The sequence below is a fragment of the Plutella xylostella genome, chromosome 18 (genome assembly GCF_932276165.1).
Source record: "Plutella xylostella chromosome 18, ilPluXylo3.1, whole genome shotgun sequence".
NCBI lineage: Eukaryota > Metazoa > Arthropoda > Insecta > Lepidoptera > Plutellidae > Plutella > Plutella xylostella.
Genome location: NC_063998.1, coordinates 4,264,028 through 4,283,953, shown reverse-complemented (window position 1 = coordinate 4,283,953; position 19,926 = coordinate 4,264,028). Strand labels below are relative to the sequence as shown.

The window sequence follows — 19,926 nt, the reverse complement described above, 5'->3', positions numbered from 1 at the left end:
GATTATATTTTATAAGTGCTTCAGCCTCAATCCGTTTCAAAACTCCATAATCCAAAAGATCAGAAATGGGATTCTCCGCGAAACGACCTTTTTAACGAATTTTATTCCCGCATCCTTACACAGGGTGTCCCGTAAATAGTGGAGCAACGAAAAGAACCTCAGAGGAATAATCTCAATAGGTACGTTTACTCAGCCTTTTCCGAACACTAATAACCATAGACCAACATAGCCATGATAAGTAACGGATCTTTCTTCTTTCTTTCTTTCTTACTTGAGAAGGGTCAGGTTTCTTTGCCCCGGTAGAGATTTAAGGCAAGAAAAAAATATACATAATAAATAATAATATATAGTTACAGTAGTTAGGTATGTATTTCAGTTGTTAGTATAAATTTGAGTACTTGTACTTAAGTACTAGTTAATTACTTAACCTATTGTGCCGATACTCGACACGAGTCCGACATTTTTTATGGGTTAGGTAAGAAATAACTTCATAGGTTTGTTATAAATAATTTTAATATTTATTGAATCGGAATGTAAGTAAGTACCTACCTAAGTTTAATAATTTCGACATCCAAAAATTGCCTACTCGGAAAATAAAAAATTGGTTAAGTGTTTTGTATAACAAATTTACAAATAAATCACATAATCAATTTAATTTTTTCATTCATTGAATGATGGTTGTAAAATAAGTACCAACTACCTATATCAAACATAACAAATTATTATGTAGGTACCTAGGCAATAAGCATTTCGCAGCAGCGAAAGCATCTCCTTTTAGTCCTTGTTCTAAAATTATCTAACTACTTATAGCTGACGAACCATTCCTGAAATCCTAAATTTACTTTGCTAACTGTCACTTGCCGGTGAAAATACATTTTGCATTGAATTGAATAGGTGACAGTGGCGCTACTGGTATCCTTGGTATGGAGTTCGATCGTGGAGATCTCGGGGATCTCGAATGGGGGTACGGCCGCGGACGCAGCTCTTCTGTACTTTTGAACGTCGTTCTGGCCACACGACGTCTGAACATGGATGTTACAGACGTCTCCTGAAGTAAGCACCTGAAAATGTATAAGGTATGTAGGTATTTTGTTAATTAGCCGGCAATTAGGCAGCTACTTAAGGCAGTAATCTAGCAAGGGATAGGTTCACCCAACAAGAACCATGAGTGAAGCCGGGTACCCGTATAGTGTAACGTTTCGCCCTACTGCCGGCTACCTATCGGATTTACTAAGGATAAACTAACCTGAGTGAAATAAGAGTGAAACAAATACTGCTTTAGATTGGCCATGAAACATCCAGGGAAACCCTACGTTGTGTTGTAACCCAATAAACGAAAGAATAGTGAATTAAATAAAACTATGACCTAGAACTGATTACATACTTCCTACCTGCCTATAATTATTGACCTATATACTACAACTTTAATGTATAACTTTTATTTTTATGATAACTACATATATACAGGTAAGTACATAAAGATAATAATATAGATAATAATGTTTTTTGGTGTTGGTTAATAAGGGAAGCCCCTCCATACGCTTTGTAGGCCTTGATCACTACACCCGATTGAATCAATATATAAGACTCTAAATTAGATAAATAATAATAGCAAATATTCAATTGGAGCCCTCGTGGAACACAACCATTGACTTGGACATTCCTCCGACCAACTTATTAATCACTTCCCTTGCTCCTAACTTAAATATATTTACATGGTTTGTCTTTTTTGTTCATGTAAATAAATCAACATGAATACATGTTATCAAAGCTAAGGGGACAATTTTATTTATAATCATAAATAAACTGAAACTAGAGTAGTTCAATAATTTATACTATAGTAACTTTATTAAATCATGAATTTCATAATAGATAAGTATTTGAAAATATAATAATATGACTCTAATTTTGTAGCCAAGTGGGAAGTGATTTAGGTATTATTTTAAAAGATTAAATATATAACATGAAATAGTGAATATTCTTTGATCTTATTGGAATATAGGATAATTATTATGAAATAGTGAATATTATATAATCTTATTCAAATATATTATAAATAGTTGTAATAAATATATCCTAGCTAACTTTATTCCTACTATATCCTTGCTATCCTTTTTTACATAAGAATTTATTGCTTTAACAAGGAAACAAATACTTCTGTTGGTTAGAATTTACATAACTTTCTGAAAATATGGAAATTGGACAGGAATCTGATCTACCTTCAAGCTATTTGTATTTATTGAGCAATATAGGACCAGAAATGATTTAAAATAAGTATCTAGAACCCTTATTTGTGATATCTTGACACCTTTAGAGTATGTTCCTCCGTTAATCAATTCTTTCCCTGCGCTGATACTTGTTGTAAGACTCAAAGTCAAATAATCTTCTCTGCCATATGGATACTACTATAAATCATCTTTGAAAAGTTTATTTAAGTATGTATCTACTTTATTCTTTGAATAATTACTATAGCATAGATTCTACAGAAGTATTTATTTACCTAATGAAAAATCAATAATTTGAACAAAGAACCATAGAACAAATTTGAAGGTAGGTGTATACTTTTCATTTGATAAGAATTTATTATTTTTGAAGTAAGATCCATTGTCAGGTTTTAGCTTTTTGATAATCATCATCATCATCATCATCAGCCCGCTTCTGCCTATTTGTGTATATCCAGAAGTCCCTATTATAAACTAAAATAAGTTGAACCAAAGCTAGGGAATGTGTAATGTGTAGGTTTTTCTCTAGCTAGCTAAATACTGAATGAGCAAGGTAGAAGACCTTTAGTGTACCTACCTATCTAATCCCTATACCAGTGTGATGGAAATTGCAGCCGTGGGTTAGCGTCCATCAAGAAATAAAGTGTATAACTTATCAATCATATACGAGAGATAAAAAAGTAAGTAAATAGAAAGATCACTTAGCTTCGGACTCGGTGTTCCGCCTCGGCTCCACGCGCCTGGTCCCTCACGCTCCTACGGCACCGATCATCCCCTCCATCTGACCGTCTGCTCACCACGGCTGCTCACACAAAAGTGCCAAGTGCCCACGCGCTGCTCGCTTACGTGGATATTATCGTCTACCCTCAACTCGCCGATATCAATATTAAGGCTCACCTACACTCAGAATAATTATCTTGATTATTCTGTGAATCGCAATCGGTACAACAAAGCTTGGCACGAAGTTAGCCGACACCCTGAATGATTTAATAGACAACTTTTCCAAAAATCCCACGGGAAAACCCTTCCAAAGCGCAACAAATCCCTCGGAACATCCAGTCGTAGTTTAAATTCATTATTTGCGAAATAGTTAATGTTTCGGCATCGATGGAACATTACATTCAACCCCTTATATTTTTGTAGTATCGCAAGTATATTATAATTGAGATATGGAAAAAATATACACAATAATATACACTACCCATTTTCGCAAATATCAAATTCATTGAATTTAAACGATGAAAAGTTAGTAAAAGGAAATTCCGATTATCACCTCAATATGTCTGTGTGTATGTGTGTAAAATGACTCAGATGATTAGCCAACAAGATCCCCAGAAATTATCAAAAATCATCGACCATCCCTATTATTATTTATTATTTACATAACTATTGATCGAATACTTAGTAGATTATTCATGCTCCAATAAACCGGGAACAAGGGGATACCCTGTCGATCAGAAGGATCCAATACTAAATGAGAAACCACAGAACCTTAAATTTATTTTTAAGAATTTTATGGCATCTTTAGCACGCCCTCTTAGAGCACGAACTCTCCCACGCCCTATGTTTTCGACGATGCATCATCAATAGAAATTAATAAAGTTCAAGTCTCATTCTAACAATCCCCAGGAACAATGTCCACCAATCTCCGAGCTTGATGTAGAGTGTAGAAATATCAAGTATCATTCTACCAAAACTAGAAAGAGAATTATTATTGTGAACCATAATTGCATTCATGTTTACAACTGATTCACAACTTTTCAATCCCCCTCCAATCCAGCAAAATGACAAAATTTTGTGTTGAAAATAAATTTTTTTCTTTAAGTAAGTAAGTACATGTTGAGTATAGAATATTATGAAGATACTGTACATACAACAGTATAATTTGACTATGCTGTCCTATCCTAACACCAAAATCTTCATAAATATTCTCTTTTGTATAGTGTTGTGTCATTAAGGTGAAATCGGAATCTTTCCTTCAGTGCAGGAGAACAGCCATGATATTTTACTAAAGCCACTTTCACTTAACTATATGTTTGTAACTACGTATTATTTTTCCAATACTTAGATTCCTAGATATTCAATTCACCACAACTCTCATCCTCTTTCTCTGATTCACGCCACTCTAATAAACATCAAGGCCTTCTTCCTCCCCACTGATTAAATCAATAAAATATAATGTATCTAATTATTAATTTTATTTTCAATCATTTACCTACCTAAATTTAAAAGAAATGCATCTAGTTTATTTACACTTCGATCAGAATGTGTTTTTAGTGTAAAGTGTATTTGTTTTTCGTCATGATCAACTTTTGGTATGTAGATATTTTTCTAAGCAAATTGTTTCAAAGTAATTGTATTTTTTTTTGTGTAAAGTGTAGTGTGTCGTGTGGAGTCTGTAAAAGGTACTTTGTAAAAACATCTATAGCCTGTATAGACGTCGATGTGTTAATGCGTGCATAGCTAACTTAAATAATAAATCGACTAAAGCGTTTGTACCACGTTTGTGCCCGAGTAGAACCGCCTTTCTTCGCCAATTTACTACAAAAGCAAGACTAAGAGTGTATGGTGTGTAAATTACTTGAACCAATTTGCACACTACTAACTGACGGTCCGATACCCATATTGCAGGCTCTGCCTAATTTAGGGTCGGATGGTCGTGTGTGAGATATCCCCACATATTATTAAGTTAGTAGTTTTAAAATGAAATTAACTATTTATTTATAAAAATCTTTTTTTTCTTTTAAGATTTTACTCAGTATTATTATTTTTAAATTTTTATTAAAATACTTATTACATAAGTAGCAATAATTCTTGTATCTACATTAGTTGATCATTTGGAAAATATTTGTGAAATAAAGGTAACTTTTGGAATAAATTTCTTTTTTTTTTAGCTAAATAAGTACCTATATAATAGGTAACTCAATCAAGTTTTACAGAAACAATATACCAAAGTTTCCCTTATAAATGTGTGTGTGTGTGTCTGAACGAAGTATCAATAAACCCTTCATTTCCCAGTTGTATTTGTCATGATTATAAATCGCACTCAATATTAAATAAGTAAAACTTCATTCTTCATCATCCTTTAATCAACTATGTAAGACCTGGCCAGGTACCTTTAACATTATTATCATTCAGACTTTAAAATTACCTTTAAAGTGCTTTTCTTCCTTCCACATTCTTTGCCCTTTCAATTTTTCGAAACATTATAATCACGACATAATCCCCGGGAAATGGCTATGTAAATATCCTATCCTTTTGTTATCTCTTTAAAAGAAAATTATATCAGATTAATTTTACCAAAATTGAAAGTTCCTACTCTCATGTAACAGACAAATCCACCCCAATATTCCATCGATACCAAAACATTAAAATACCGCCATCTAGTTTATTTTTCTACAACCTAATACACTATTTATTTTATGAAATAATATGTCTATTTAACTAACTACTACTTCTACTTCAACTATTTTCCTACCCTCCGTAACTACCTAAGTCGAAAATAATGTTACTAGGTAACTAAAAATATTTCTGAGATATTACAACTCTCCCTCACAACCCCTATTTGAAAAACACGGTCTCCCTATTCAGGTTGTTTGTGTAATGTGCCTTACCTGTCTAACTGTCAAATTTATTAAAAATCTAAACTGTCAATGTCAACCTGACATAACCTTAACTTTTTTTTTTCGGCACTAAACAAAACAAAAGCATGCTTCGTTGTGTTTAACAATATCGATCGCATGAAGAAATCTAGAGTTTACCGGATTAAACTTACGAAACTCTTAAATAATGAGTGAATCTAATAGGTAAGTGTCATTATTTTATCGAAAACCCGTGTATGCATGCTGTTAAACTAAATTCTCGACCTCAAATTATAGATATTCAAAATAAACAACACCTGAATATTTAGTTATTCATACGTACAATAGCTTTGTTTTACGGATCTAGTGTTTATAATAGACCTATTGTTATAAAAATCTAACTCAATTAAATATCTCCCATACAGTTTTGAATTGATACTGACAAGACTAACCAACATTTAACTTATTGTCAACCCCTCACCTTTTAAATAAGTACCTATCCTAATCATTTGGTCTTCAACTCCTATATTAATTTGAATTATTCCTATATCATTATTTGTTTTATTTCAGGACCAAACATAACAATGCAAACCCAACTACACTCTTTGTTGACCTAAAACCCATGATAAACCACTGATCAAACCATCCACTGTGACAAAACATTCAGAATCCCTCACTACTTATATACCAAAGTTACTATTCTACAATAAGTAAGTACCTATTTATTTTCTACATATGTTGTAATCCAATTTTAATTATACTACCCTGTACTTTGATTTTGTTAGATTGCTATGAAAATCATACCCCTGTAGATCCAATATTGATTACCATTCATAAAACCATTCCCTAAATGCCTATCCTATTAGTCTACTTAAGTTATATTGAACTAAATAGCCTTTTCCTGAATTACTATAATTATGTAAATCCTCATAATACCTAGCTTTTTAAATTAAATTCTATTCTTCTTTTCAGGATATGGCATACTTTTTGAATGCTGATGATGATGATGATGTTCTTTATTTGACAACCAAACTCTGAGATTATATACTATGAAGTAAACATCCTGACTCAGATGAAGAAGTGAATTGCAACCGCGCTCAAAATAGGAACAACTAAACTACCCACATAGTTCTTAACTTACAAACAATATATTGATACTATATGAGGTCCTAGCCTACTTCACCTGGTCTAACACTTTATCAACAACAGTAACTTGCTACACATTAATTGTTTTCTAAATTTATTGTTATTTTGGACCGCTACCTTTTCATCGCAATTTTTTTCAAATGAAATTATTGTTAAATTTTCTTTTCTTTATTGACTGTAACTCATACTTGTATTTGTTTAGGAAAATGTCTGATAATATCTGCTACTAATTGGCTCTCTGAAATCTGATAATAAGACATTTGGGCTTTTCCGGTTACTCTAAGTTAGGATGTTAGCATAGATAGTGTTACAGTTCTATCCCAACTCCTATGATCAATGTTGTATAATATATTATCTACTCTTTCAAACATTCAAGTATAGTAATTTTAGAGCCTAGTTTTTAAGCACCTAGTCGATGACAAGCAAAGATCCGATCCAGAAGCACAATCAACCACATCAACAAACCAAAGAACCCGCACAACAAAACTCATACAACCAATACCAAACCGAACCAACCCAGCCAAAAGGATGATTAATAATCATAGACTAGTTGCTATAACTACCGATCCCCCTCCAACCAGGCCAGTCCAATCCAGCACCAATCATACAAGCCCCGCCACGCAAACTCCTCGACCCACCAATGCAGCCGACCGCACCTCCAGACCAAAATCCCCACCCCTCATCTACCTGAGCCAGAATGTCTATATCTATTCTAATAATTTCAGGTTGTTCATAAGGACTAAAATGCGCCGTCTTTTCGTTACATTTGTTTTTTTTTTATAATTTTTTTATTTTAATAAATTTACTGCTTTTACCTAAAATAAGACCATATCATTATTTTACCTACAACCCCTATTCACTAATAATTCCCTAATCAGCTACATAATCAGAGAGATCGTTCATAGTGATTCAGAGCAACACTAATATGACCTACCTACAGATAAATCAGTCTTTATACAACTATGTTTGATGTTAATCTCTTTAAAGTTAAGTAGGTACCTACCTATTAAAAATTATAGAAAATGTTCTGAATAAGAAGATGATTATATCCTCTTAACTCCACGAGAAGCATAGTCTTATACACACACAACCCCTGATGATGATAATGATTATTTCCCCTTACTCCACGAGGAGCATATCTTAAATACATATACAAACCCCTGCTGATGATGATTATTATTTCCTCTCCATGAGGAGCATAGCCACATACAACCCCTAATCTTTTGTAATTTTTTAATGAGCTACATAACATTACTACAACCCCTACTTATTAAGTACATTTTAATAAATGGATTATTTCCATTTCCTCATCCTAACTTTATCAACTACCTATCTATCTATCTTCACAAATGCTTCCCTATTACATTCCGTTCCAATACAAAACCTAGTCTCTTGCGCTTCCTATTTCATGATAAATAATTCTTTCGTTTATAAGTTCGATCACTCTACGGCAACAAATTGTGATTATATCAAGGATATAATCACTTTCCTACCCCTAGTATGTAACAAATCATTACGAACAAAACGCAAGAGACTTATTATAACGTTAACATCTTGCAGTGATTTTGTGCAGTCATGAGTGTGCATTACACTACCAAATATTATACTAGTCTGTGACGCAATAAAAGTTACTCTGTAAAAAAAAAATAACCTTTTGACTTTTTATTGTTTGTGGTGCAATGCTGCATAAAGTTTTTCCAACTAAAGTAAAAACAAACTTTTGAAACTTTATTCTAGCCAAAACTTGAAAAGAAATGCCTTTATGTAGTTTATGTGAAAACCGCCATATTGAGTAAATATTTACTTACTATAATCGCAAAGGCAAAGAACAAACCTTAATGTTTTTTCGAGACAAACGTAAGTTACCTGAAAATAATACTATGCAAAAGAGTGTTCAATATTGTGGTTTATTTGTAAATAAGTACTATCTTAATCAAATTGACTTGTAAAATTTCAGATAATAGAACAGAAAACTAGCTGCCTGACACCTAACAAGAAGAGATGAAGCAAAATCTAATATCCTGGTCTTTCGGTACCAAATTGTAACGTTTCGCCCTACTGCCGGCTACCTATCGGATTTACTAAGGATAAACTAACCTGAGTGAAATAAGAGTGAAACAAATACTGCTTTAGATTGGCCATGAAACATCCAGGGAAACCCTACGTTGTGTTGTAACCCAATAAACGAAAGAATAGTGAATTAAATAAAACTATGACCTAGAACTGATTACATACTTCCTACCTGCCTATAATTATTGACCTATATACTACAACTTTAATGTATAACTTTTATTTTTATGATAACTACATATATACAGGTAAGTACATAAAGATAATAATATAGATAATAATGTTTTTTGGTGTTGGTTAATAAGGGAAGCCCCTCCATACGCTTTGTAGGCCTTGATCACTACACCCGATTGAATCAATATATAAGACTCTAAATTAGATAAATAATAATAGCAAATATTCAATTGGAGCCCTCGTGGAACACAACCATTGACTTGGACATTCCTCCGACCAACTTATTAATCACTTCCCTTGCTCCTAACTTAAATATATTTACATGGTTTGTCTTTTTTGTTCATGTAAATAAATCAACATGAATACATGTTATCAAAGCTAAGGGGACAATTTTATTTATAATCATAAATAAACTGAAACTAGAATAGTTCAATAATTTATACTATAGTAACTTTATTAAATCATGAATTTCATAATAGATAAGTATTTGAAAATATAATAATATGACTCTAATTTTGTAGCCAAGTGGGAAGTGATTTAGGTATTATTTTAAAAGATTAAATATATAACATGAAATAGTGAATATTCTTTGATCTTATTGGAATATAGGATAATTATTATGAAATAGTGAATATTATATAATCTTATTCAAATATATTATAAATAGTTGTAATAAATATATCCTAGCTAACTTTATTCCTACTATATCCTTGCTATCCTTTTTTACATAAGAATTTATTGCTTTAACAAGGAAACAAATACTTCTGTTGGTTAGAATTTACATAACTTTCTGAAAATATGGAAATTGGACAGGAATCTGATCTACCTTCAAGCTATTTGTATTTATTGAGCAATATAGGACCAGAAATGATTTAAAATAAGTATCTAGAACCCTTATTTGTGATATCTTGACACCTTTAGAGTATGTTCCTCCGTTAATCAATTCTTTCCCTGCGCTGATACTTGTTGTAAGACTCAAAGTCAAATAATCTTCTCTGCCATATGGATACTACTATAAATCATCTTTGAAAAGTTTATTTAAGTATGTATCTACTTTATTCTTTGAATAATTACTATAGCATAGATTCTACAGAAGTATTTATTTACCTAATGAAAAATCAATAATTTGAACAAAGAACCATAGAACAAATTTGAAGGTAGGTGTATACTTTTCATTTGATAAGAATTTATTATTTTTGAAGTAAGATCCATTGTCAGGTTTTAGCTTTTTGATAATCATCATCATCATCATCATCAGCCCGCTTCTGCCTATTTGTGTATATCCAGAAGTCCCTATTATAAACTAAAATAAGTTGAACCAAAGCTAGGGAATGTGTAATGTGTAGGTTTTTCTCTAGCTAGCTAAATACTGAATGAGCAAGGTAGAAGACCTTTAGTGTACCTACCTATCTAATCCCTATACCAGTGTGATGGAAATTGCAGCCGTGGGTTAGCGTCCATCAAGAAATAAAGTGTATAACTTATCAATCATATACGAGAGATAAAAAAGTAAGTAAATAGAAAGATCACTTAGCTTCGGACTCGGTGTTCCGCCTCGGCTCCACGCGCCTGGTCCCTCACGCTCCTACGGCACCGATCATCCCCTCCATCTGACCGTCTGCTCACCACGGCTGCTCACACAAAAGTGCCAAGTGCCCACGCGCTGCTCGCTTACGTGGATATTATCGTCTACCCTCAACTCGCCGATATCAATATTAAGGCTCACCTACACTCAGAATAATTATCTTGATTATTCTGTGAATCGCAATCGGTACAACAAAGCTTGGCACGAAGTTAGCCGACACCCTGAATGATTTAATAGACAACTTTTCCAAAAATCCCACGGGAAAACCCTTCCAAAGCGCAACAAATCCCTCGGAACATCCAGTCGTAGTTTAAATTCATTATTTGCGAAATAGTTAATGTTTCGGCATCGATGGAACATTACAATAGTACTAACGGCCAAACTGAGAATCTGGTTGTAAAATTATAAAGTGGTAAAAACTGTTTATTTTGGTAAACCTAAGTAACTACAAGTACTTAAGTAGTTACGCTACTCACTTTTCAAGGTCACTCAATTGTTGTTGAGTGGTCGCCGCTGAAACGTGCTTCTTCTTGCCGAGTCCTGCTCTGGTAGAAAGCAACATCTGCTGAGTCACCAACGGCTGTTTGTTCTGGTTGGGCTTCGATCGTAAGTTAGGGTTGTCCTGAAATTTTGAGGGATTGCAGATTGAAATACCACAGACATCTTAGGTAATACACCTTACACAATGGAGATCCTTACCTTAGTTTTCCTGAGCTTCACGTTGGCTATGTCCTGTGGGGTGATGGCGAGCCTCGGGGCCGCTACTCGGGGCGGTGCAGAGCCGCATCGAGGGAGGGTGTTGGAGCGAACTGGCAGCTTGGAGGACGGCATGGGTGGAGGAGGAGGCGGAGGCGGGGGCGGGGGCGGCGGCGGAGGGGGCGCACAGTCTCCGGTGGCCAGGCTCCTGCCAGACGTCGGAGGTCTATGTTCTGTTTGGCTTCTGGAAGGAATGGTTTTGTGTTAGTTGGTTTAGCTTAGAGCGCGCGTAGGGCTTTGAGCTTCGGTAATCGATTAATTCATGATACCTACGACTAATGTCGTCCTATCATTCTTTGGTTTGTCGCCTTGGTTAAAGAATTAGTGAGATTCGTATTTAGTCTCTGCCTGCCCAAGGTAGGACATATCATAATAATATGCTGCTGCTGATTGTGAAGATACTTGTGGAAAGTCATAAAATTATTAAAAATCTTACTTTAATTTGTTTTCCAATTCTTCTATTTTTTGCATCATCTTTTTCATATTCATGGCCATTTCCTCATTTTCGCGCATTAGTCGATCTTGTCTGTCGACCACATCCTCTAAAGTTTTTTTCATAAGCTGAACATCTTTATTTACGGAATCATTTTCTTGTTTAGGTTTCTCTATAGTTTTGGCTTCTTCACCCTTTCCATCTGTGTATAGAGCTGTTATAGATTCGTATCCCTGTTGGTGGTTGTAAAGATTAGGATTACTTAACTATGTGAAATGAGTAAAAAAATACCTAGTTAATTGAAAGCCAGCCGCTTAGTGTTTATAGACATAGCAATTTAACTAACTTGGATTCTTATGGGTAGTGGCAGCACCTACATTAACGGGAACATAAATATTTTGTCTATATCTCGTACTGACTCGCTAAGCGTAACATTTAGGAATCTGCATTTATGCATCAGCTAGATCTAGTAAAGCAAGTATCTATTTTAACTTCTGTTTCATTTACCCTACCTACTATCTACAGGGCAATATAAAAAAAACATAAATATACTCACCTTCATCCCGATCCAGGTGCATAAGTCTATCAGTCGCCATGATTTTGACTTGGAGATCCTTCGTCCACCGCGGTCCTTGCGCGGCGTGCCTCCTGACAAAACAAACCAGTCGACATCACTCAACAAGCCAGCCTCGACACCACTTTCTATCTCTATTTCCAACTTTACACTAGGCTGTTTAGCTCCTATCATTAAAATTATGTATACTTAAATGTCGCGCAGCGAACATGTTTAGGTACTAATCTAACGGCTGAATTTAAAATGAGCATGATATGTCTGAGATGTAGTTGATGATGTCATTGGTCTATATTCGCGACTGACTCTCTTGACTCCAGTCAGGGTCCCGGGTGTTTACAATAAAAATAAAAAGTTATCGATTTATGAAGTGAATTATTGCGTTATAGCTGATAAAAGAGTTCAAGCAATCATTTGACTTCTTATCACTGACGTGCATTTGTTATAATACCTACTCACCTTTAGATAAATACCTACTGACCAACTTTTAATCTTAATGTTAGTTAGAAAATAAATATAAATTTATCTGTAAATGTATTCGTAGGTATCTTACGTAGCGTTTTTTTTACACAAGGTATTGCAAAAGTGGTAAGTATACTAAGCCGAAAGAATGTGTCTCAGGTGGTCAAACTGAAAAATTATTATTCTTTGACTTCTCCGTGAAAAAAAAAAAACTTTTTTATATTAAGCTACGTTAGCATCAATTTGACGTGACACCCTGTATACACACAAATAAGCTTAGAAGGTATATAGGATTTAGAAAAGCCAGGGAGTAGGTAGATACTACTAGGTAGGTACGTACCTACCTACTTACATGGTACCTACTTAGTTTTTAGGTATCATCGAACTTCGCTGTGTATTTTTTATTCATAGGTTAATAAGTCTATAGAGTCTATAAGTACTTAGTAGTAAGATGTATGCTTGAAAAGTTACCTGGCGTATTATTCAGATCTTGTCGACTGGACGTTTGTTTGCTATAGTTCGAATGATTACTTCGTTTGGACCTCAGCAGCACATCCCGAAACAAATTAGAATCCGACTTGCGCCGCCGTTTCTTTCCCTTCAAAGAACTGTTACTGCTAACAGATTTAAACGAAACCTCTGAACATGAGGACAGATTAGAGGCTGTCGATATTTCATCAATTAAATCGGGCTCTTCTATTTCAATTTCTTCGTCATATTGTACAGCTAATTTGTCACACTTGGTTCGCTTCAGTGGGTTGAGGTCGTTGGGGTCTTCTTGAGAGTCACGTCGACAACGCTTGCTCCCGAATGATTTTTCGGGATTGTCATTGGGTGCTGAGTTCTGCTGATCGTCTTTATCAAATGATAGTTCTAGCTTGTTCAAATTCACCTCTTCTAGTGGTTCATGACTTGAATATGGCACTGTCTGCGTAGAGTTCTCTATTTTGTCAGGACTTGAACTGTCTATCATAATTTTCAGGGAAGGCGGTGTACAGTTCAGTTTATCATTGGAACAATTTAAATGTTCAATGTTCCACGAAGTATTGAATGCTTCTTCATTAGTGCATTTTCTAACGGCTTCTGGAGATTTTGTATATAAATCTTGTGATTGTGCATCCATGTCCATGACAGGCGTGATTTCTTTTTCAGTGTTGGTAAACATTTTTCTAGGATCTTACCTTATTGCACTTTTTTTCGGATGTGAAATTATACTTAATAAATGTATGCTTAATATTTAACAATTAAATGCATATTTACACACTACGAATCACAATACTTTTATGACTGTATCTGTCTAACGTATATCCAAGGATTGCAAAACTACCTACATTTCCATTTTGCAAATCTTAGAGTAAGAAGTAAAAGTTCGAGATCTCTACCAAGTCTAGCAATGATATACGAACGTAGCCCAATGCAGTAGTTGGGCCTTTATTGAAAAGTAGACTTTATTAATACGCAATGTAGTGTCTTTTGTAGTGAAATATTTTTTAAAAACCAAATCAGCTGATTTTGCCGCAAAACTTGAAAATCGATAAATGTAAACAAACCAAAATTTCTTCTAATTTTATTTTTTATTTACGAGAACAAAATTGCCCTTTACCTTTATTAATGCCATTTTGTTACTTACCAAACTCACCGAAACATGTACAAGCGTCGAAACGTGTGGAAGAACTTCCTTTGCTACGGATTGGTTTTCAGTTGCTTCGTTTTCGTCATAAACCTGTTTTTCACGAGCCGCCCAGCTAGCCCTCCATCCTACGTGGAGTTAAAGCGAGAAGATATGCTTCAGAATCTGGTCGAGGTGACTAGTAAGAACCTCACAAGCTACGCGTACGAGGAGTGTGAATACCGGAGCGTGGTTCTGGAGTCGGCGGTCCTGTCTCCGAGTGCTGAGGCAGGCTGGTCCCTCGGCCGAGGCGTCAGGGACGGCGGGGTGTACGCGCCGAGCGAATGCCGTCCTAAGTACAGCGTTGCCGTCATTGTCCCCTATAGGTAGGTACATTTGGTTTTATTCATTAATAATTTAGTTAATTCTGGCTTTTTAACTACCGATCAAAGTAGGGTGTTTTTAAGTTAGATGTGTGCCACTTTTAGCTGCGGAATGAATAGACCGATATTTTATCTAACTACTTATGTTCTATTGGTAGGTAGGTACCAAATGTTCTAGAGGTGATGATGAAGAGTGTTTTGTACTACACATATTTTTCCATCAACCGATCTACAGAACATTATTGTCGTTTACTATCGTTCATAATCGATCAGTCCACTCACAACCTATTCCTTCTTCCCAGGGAATCAGTGAGCCGCCTCTACAAGTTCCTGATGTTCATGCACAGCTTCCTGCATCATCAGCAGCTCCACTACCGCCTCTACATCGTGGAGCAGATGGACACGGAGCCGCTCAACCGAGCCAGGTTAGACAGGGGTAGTGGTTGGTGAGCCTGACTGGAGGGTTCGATTCCCGGATGAGGCAGATGTTTGTTTAAATAGGTATAAATATTGGTGCTCGGGTCTTGGGATGTATCTGTGTAGATATATGAGCTGTCCGGTGTCCGATACCCATATTACAGGCTCTGCCTAGGTTGGGGTCGGATGGTCGTGTGTGACATGTCCCTACTTATTATTATTAGGTACCTATTATGTTCTCGTTTTTCCATCTCGGACATTTTTAAGGCATGCATCAGGCCGAAGCCAATATTGTACATTTTATGGCCGTTAGACACCAAATGTACTAACTATTAGGACGTTATTACTATTATTAGGTTGCTGAACATCGGAGCTGCGGCCGCCATAGAGCACGGGTTTCCTTGCCTGATACTGCACGACCTCAATCTGTTGCCAGTGAGGCCCGCCAACCTGTATGCGTGTACGAAGCTGCCTAGATTAATGACACACTATGTTAAATATAGGTAAGTTACTCACTTATATTATCATTATCACTCAGGATTGATACCTATAGTACCATCATCATCATCACAACCCATCACGTCCCCACTGCTGGGGCACGGGTCTCCTTCCAATGAAGGAAGTTATAGTAACTACCATAGGTAGGTATAAATTATATTCCTTGTACCTACAGGGCTACATATACTTATATAAGTCAGTTTTATCCTTGGATTAAACTAAATAAGATACCTGAAATAAATGTCAGTGATGATTTACTCATAATGCCCAGGGGCGTATTTAAAGATTGTGCGCCCTGGGCTCCTGTAGTTTTCCGCCCCATCAACATAGAGAAAAAATTACGCCCATCAAAAAATTAAAAAAAAAAAACAAAAAAAATATTTTTTTTTTCTTTGTACAAAACTCGTAACAAACTTGTATATTAAGTACCTACATCATAGTACTTAATCAATTTTATTAGTTAAATCAGCTTCAATGTTCAATATGATCCGGACGGAGATAGAGATAGGTATTTAGTTAGTTAGGTAGGTTTTTTGGTGTGCAATAAAGAATATTTGAATTTTATTGTATTGTATAAAACTGAACTAAAAGATAAAATTTTACAAATTCAAAGTATTCGCCTTAAGCTTAGTCTAACTAGTCAAAGATGCCGCCTCGTATCGTTCCTGGCTCGAAAGTGCCCAACAAGCCAGCCGCATTACCGCGCTGTATCGCCAACGAAATGCGCTGAACCAGGAACGACCCAGAGCGAGCATCATGACCTTTTTCCTTCAGGCGCTTGCCAAGCTCTCTGATGAAGCATAAAGCCTCTGTTCCCCAGGAACCTGCTGCTTCGACAGCTGTAAGAGGCTTTCAAATTAGAATACTTTAAATGTTTTGCCCCTGCAGCTGTCTCGGCAGCAGCTCCTCCAGCACGAATTGTGTTGCCGAGATGAGCGGCGGCATAGGTACTTACACATGTAGCGTCCCAAACCAGACATTGGCCCCTCTTCCAAGGAATTAGTGTGAGGCCATCAGGGCGCTTCTCCTCGGTCCGAAAAAAAACCAGGAGGTTCAAGGACGCACGGGATATTAGCTGACACCAAAGCTCTGCGTATTATATCGTTGAGGGCACTATGACGGGGCAACCTCCCGGCACACCTCGTGCAGCTGAGAGCATGGTGGCCGTCGTTGTATTGTACTGTAGGTACTATATAGTGTATATATGTAGTTCCAAGACATACACCTCGAACGCTCTGCGCCACGTTAACCGGAAAAATGAATCCTATTCCGACTTCTGTTCCACTACTTCGCCGCCCCAGAGCCTGCCTATAGCAGTCAGCGTAGAGTACCTACCTAGGCTAGGCTAGGCTAGGCCTACATGGGATGGGGCAAATGTGCAAACGCACGTCGCATCCCATAACACAGACCGGCCCCTCTCCCACGGAATCAAAGTGAGACCGTCCGGGCGCTTCCCGTCACTACGGCATAAACCGCTGGAACGCCAGCCCTGACGAGAGCTCTACGGACGATGTCATTAATTGCTTGATGCCGGGAGAGCCTCAGCGCGCTGCGAACACAATGGAGGCCATGCCGGCCTAGCTTATCCACCGTCACTCCACTGTGGCTCACAAATCGCAGCCCAGGCGCAGCGCCACCGCCACGCGCAGATAATCGTCATCCAGCAACGTCCCATTTGCGGCGATGGCAATACAAACACCCGGCTCCGGCTGCGACACCGCGCCTCCGCGCCTGTAGTCTGTGCCAGAAGCGCATCTACCGTGACCCGTCACATCTCCTCATCCCAATCCCGTTGGCGCTTTTCATTCATTCATTTCATTTCATTTTCGGCACCCCTCTGGCAACACAGGTGCACCCAAAAGGGTAAAATGGGCCTCGTCCAGTTGCATAAAAGGTGGTGATAGATTTGTATAGATAATGATATCATCCTTACAAAAAAAAAACTGGATGGACGAGTACATTTTAGAACGTTTAAAAATAAACTTGTGCAGGGCGACTGAGTAAGGCAAAAAAAAAACTTTAGATTTCCATCAAAAAAATACCGAGGCGGAAAAAAATTAAACTATTCCACCGGTTCAGAAAAGAACAAAGGCCGCCTTTCATACTTCAAATCAATTTGCTTAAGACATGAAATTAACATGTGGAAATATGGCTCAGGGCAGTTCTAGGTTTACGTCCTAAAATATTGTTCTGTACTTTTTAAATCCTCCAACGAAAACCCCAAGGGCGGCCTGCCGGCCGCCCCTGGGCCGCCCTTCGCCGCCTGCCGCCCCGGGCTGTAGCCCTTTTAGCCCTAGGGTAAATACGCCCCTGATAATGCCTAAACTCTGAAATATATTTCAGTGATTTACTCATAATTCCCAAACCTTTATCATATTTTCTGCTAACTTTCAGATTACCATACACTGTAATATCTACAAATAGTATAATAGCAATAACTTCTAAGCAATTCAAGACAATAAATGGATTAAGCAATAAAAACGATGACTGGATCGAGGGTTTGGATGCCAGGCTGGAGGCTCACGAGCTCAAGATGTGCCAGTTTGAGCCCGAAGTCAGCAAGTACTATAATATAGAATATGATGAGTCTGACTGGTAAGTACCTACATACATTGTACCTTCCGTGATCGTCAACAGCAACGGTTTGGATACAGGGATATGTCTAATAACTAATACTTATGTCATAATAAAATTATGAATTTTACTGACGATTGTCTGGTAAAATAATAACACAACCTCATATATTTAACCTAATTCAATTGCAGGGTTACCAGCCTAAATCAAGAGCGGCAATCAACAACGAAACAATATACTGATGACGATGGAATAAGCACCAACAAATATACCAAAGTATCCACGGTGCTGCACCCACAGTTCACACACATCATGGTAGACCTGGCTGTACGCTCGTATATTAACTTAAACTATGCGTAATAATCCTTATAATGAAAAAGGACCAATTTGTTTTGTTGATGTATTGTGTTTCCTGAGTAAAAATGTGTAAGACGGTGCCGTAAGGAAATAGATAAATCTGTAGTGTCTTTCTTAATAGATCTGATAACTAAGGTAAATTTAAATAACCATATCTATTAGAGATAAATTTAATTATAAGGATATCTGAGTAGAAAGTGCCTCTTAATTTATGTTGTGGATATCAGAAGTTTATTATAATTTAATTACTAATAAAAATTGTGAAAAGAATAGGCCACGCCTATCTAAATTTGTAACCAGATTTTTTGTGAAAAACTCAAATGCAAATGTGTCTTGTAAAACTTTAAACTCCGTTATTGCCCAAAAATGCCTTAATTCGAGTACAAAATCTTAATTTTAAATTAAATATACTTAGGCTAGTTATTAGTGATACGCATTTGTCAGCCTGAATTCCTAGTACCTATCTAATTTAGATTCTAAGAGACCGATTATTGATTGTATGTTCCTATTAGCTATGCCATTAAGCTTTATTATGAACTGTCAATTTTACATCTCTACATGCACCTTATTTAGAAAATTAAATGGCATAAACTCATAAAATAACGATAAAATGAAGTACCTATGACAGACCTAACTAATTTCTAGTTCCTAAAAATTAGGCAGTAAATATCATACCTATGTGATAGAAAGATTCAATAATCATAATAGTTATTACTATAATTATTATGGGTTAAATTGCCCTGAGCGTGTTTTCGGCATATCACTGTATTTAACAAATTCTAGTCATCATCTGTAGTGAAGTTGTGATAGTAAATTTGATAGTGAGATTAGTTTAGTGATTAGAATGAGATATACGAGATGACCTAGAAGGTAAAGAAATGGTAGATCATTGCAAAAATAAGAATGTTAATGTTATATTTATGTATTTTGTCATTGCATGCGCTAATTTAACGGTATGCGTTCCTTTTATGCACAAATCTTAAAAAGATAACAAACATTGGGTGTCTTCTAACAATTGTTTTGAATAATAAACAGATTTTTATATAAAACTCTTGTGTCTTTATGTGTAAGAAGTAAATAAGAAGCAA

General features: G+C 36.2%; 2 protein-coding genes and 1 long non-coding RNA gene across 3 annotated transcripts; 2 read left to right on the top strand and 1 right to left on the bottom strand.

Annotated features, from left to right (window-relative positions):
• Positions 1-491: 491 nt before the first annotated feature.
• LOC125489858 (arp2/3 complex-activating protein rickA-like) lies at positions 492-14,226 on the bottom strand. The gene is made up of 6 exons (XM_048627225.1): positions 13,472-14,226; positions 12,524-12,615; positions 11,971-12,200; positions 11,478-11,718; positions 11,255-11,400; positions 492-1,061 (listed from the first exon to the last, which is right to left on the bottom strand). The coding sequence occupies exons 1-6, from the start codon at positions 14,163-14,165 to the stop codon at positions 854-856; spliced, it is 1,611 nt and encodes a 536-aa protein (XP_048483182.1). The 5' UTR covers positions 14,166-14,226; the 3' UTR covers positions 492-853.
• LOC119692193 lies at positions 5,637-7,703 on the top strand. The gene is made up of 3 exons (XR_007267285.1): positions 5,637-6,028; positions 6,374-6,513; positions 6,776-7,703. It is a non-coding gene; the product is annotated as an uncharacterized LOC119692193 (long non-coding RNA).
• Positions 14,227-14,537: 311 nt separating the features above from the next.
• LOC105398673 (beta-1,4-galactosyltransferase 4) lies at positions 14,538-19,888 on the top strand. Its single transcript, XM_048627222.1, has 5 exons — positions 14,538-14,995; positions 15,295-15,417; positions 15,766-15,912; positions 18,302-18,502; positions 18,673-19,888. Exons 1-5 carry the CDS (start codon positions 14,646-14,648, stop codon positions 18,839-18,841), a joined length of 990 nt encoding a protein of 329 aa, XP_048483179.1. The 5' UTR covers positions 14,538-14,645; the 3' UTR covers positions 18,842-19,888.
• The last annotated feature ends 38 nt before the right edge of the window (positions 19,889-19,926 follow it).

Bases quoted from the DNA above. Each gene is read 5' to 3' on its own strand.
- LOC105398673 (XM_048627222.1), top strand. From the start codon at position 14,646: ATGTACAAGCGTCGAAACGTGTGGAAGAACTTCCTTTGCTACGGATTG. The intron at 14,996-15,294 runs GTAGGTACATTT...CCTTCTTCCCAG, and splicing joins GCCGTCATTGTCCCCTATAG to GGAATCAGTGAGCCGCCTCT. The intron at 18,503-18,672 runs GTAAGTACCTAC...ATTCAATTGCAG, and splicing joins GAATATGATGAGTCTGACTG to GGTTACCAGCCTAAATCAAG.
- LOC125489858 (XM_048627225.1), bottom strand. From the start codon at position 14,165: ATGTTTACCAACACTGAAAAAGAAATCACGCCTGTCATGGACATGGAT. The intron at 12,201-12,523 runs GTGAGTATATTT...AACCACCAACAG, and splicing joins GCACCTGGATCGGGATGAAG to GGATACGAATCTATAACAGC. The intron at 11,401-11,477 runs GTAAGGATCTCC...TCAAAATTTCAG, and splicing joins TGAAGCTCAGGAAAACTAAG to GACAACCCTAACTTACGATC.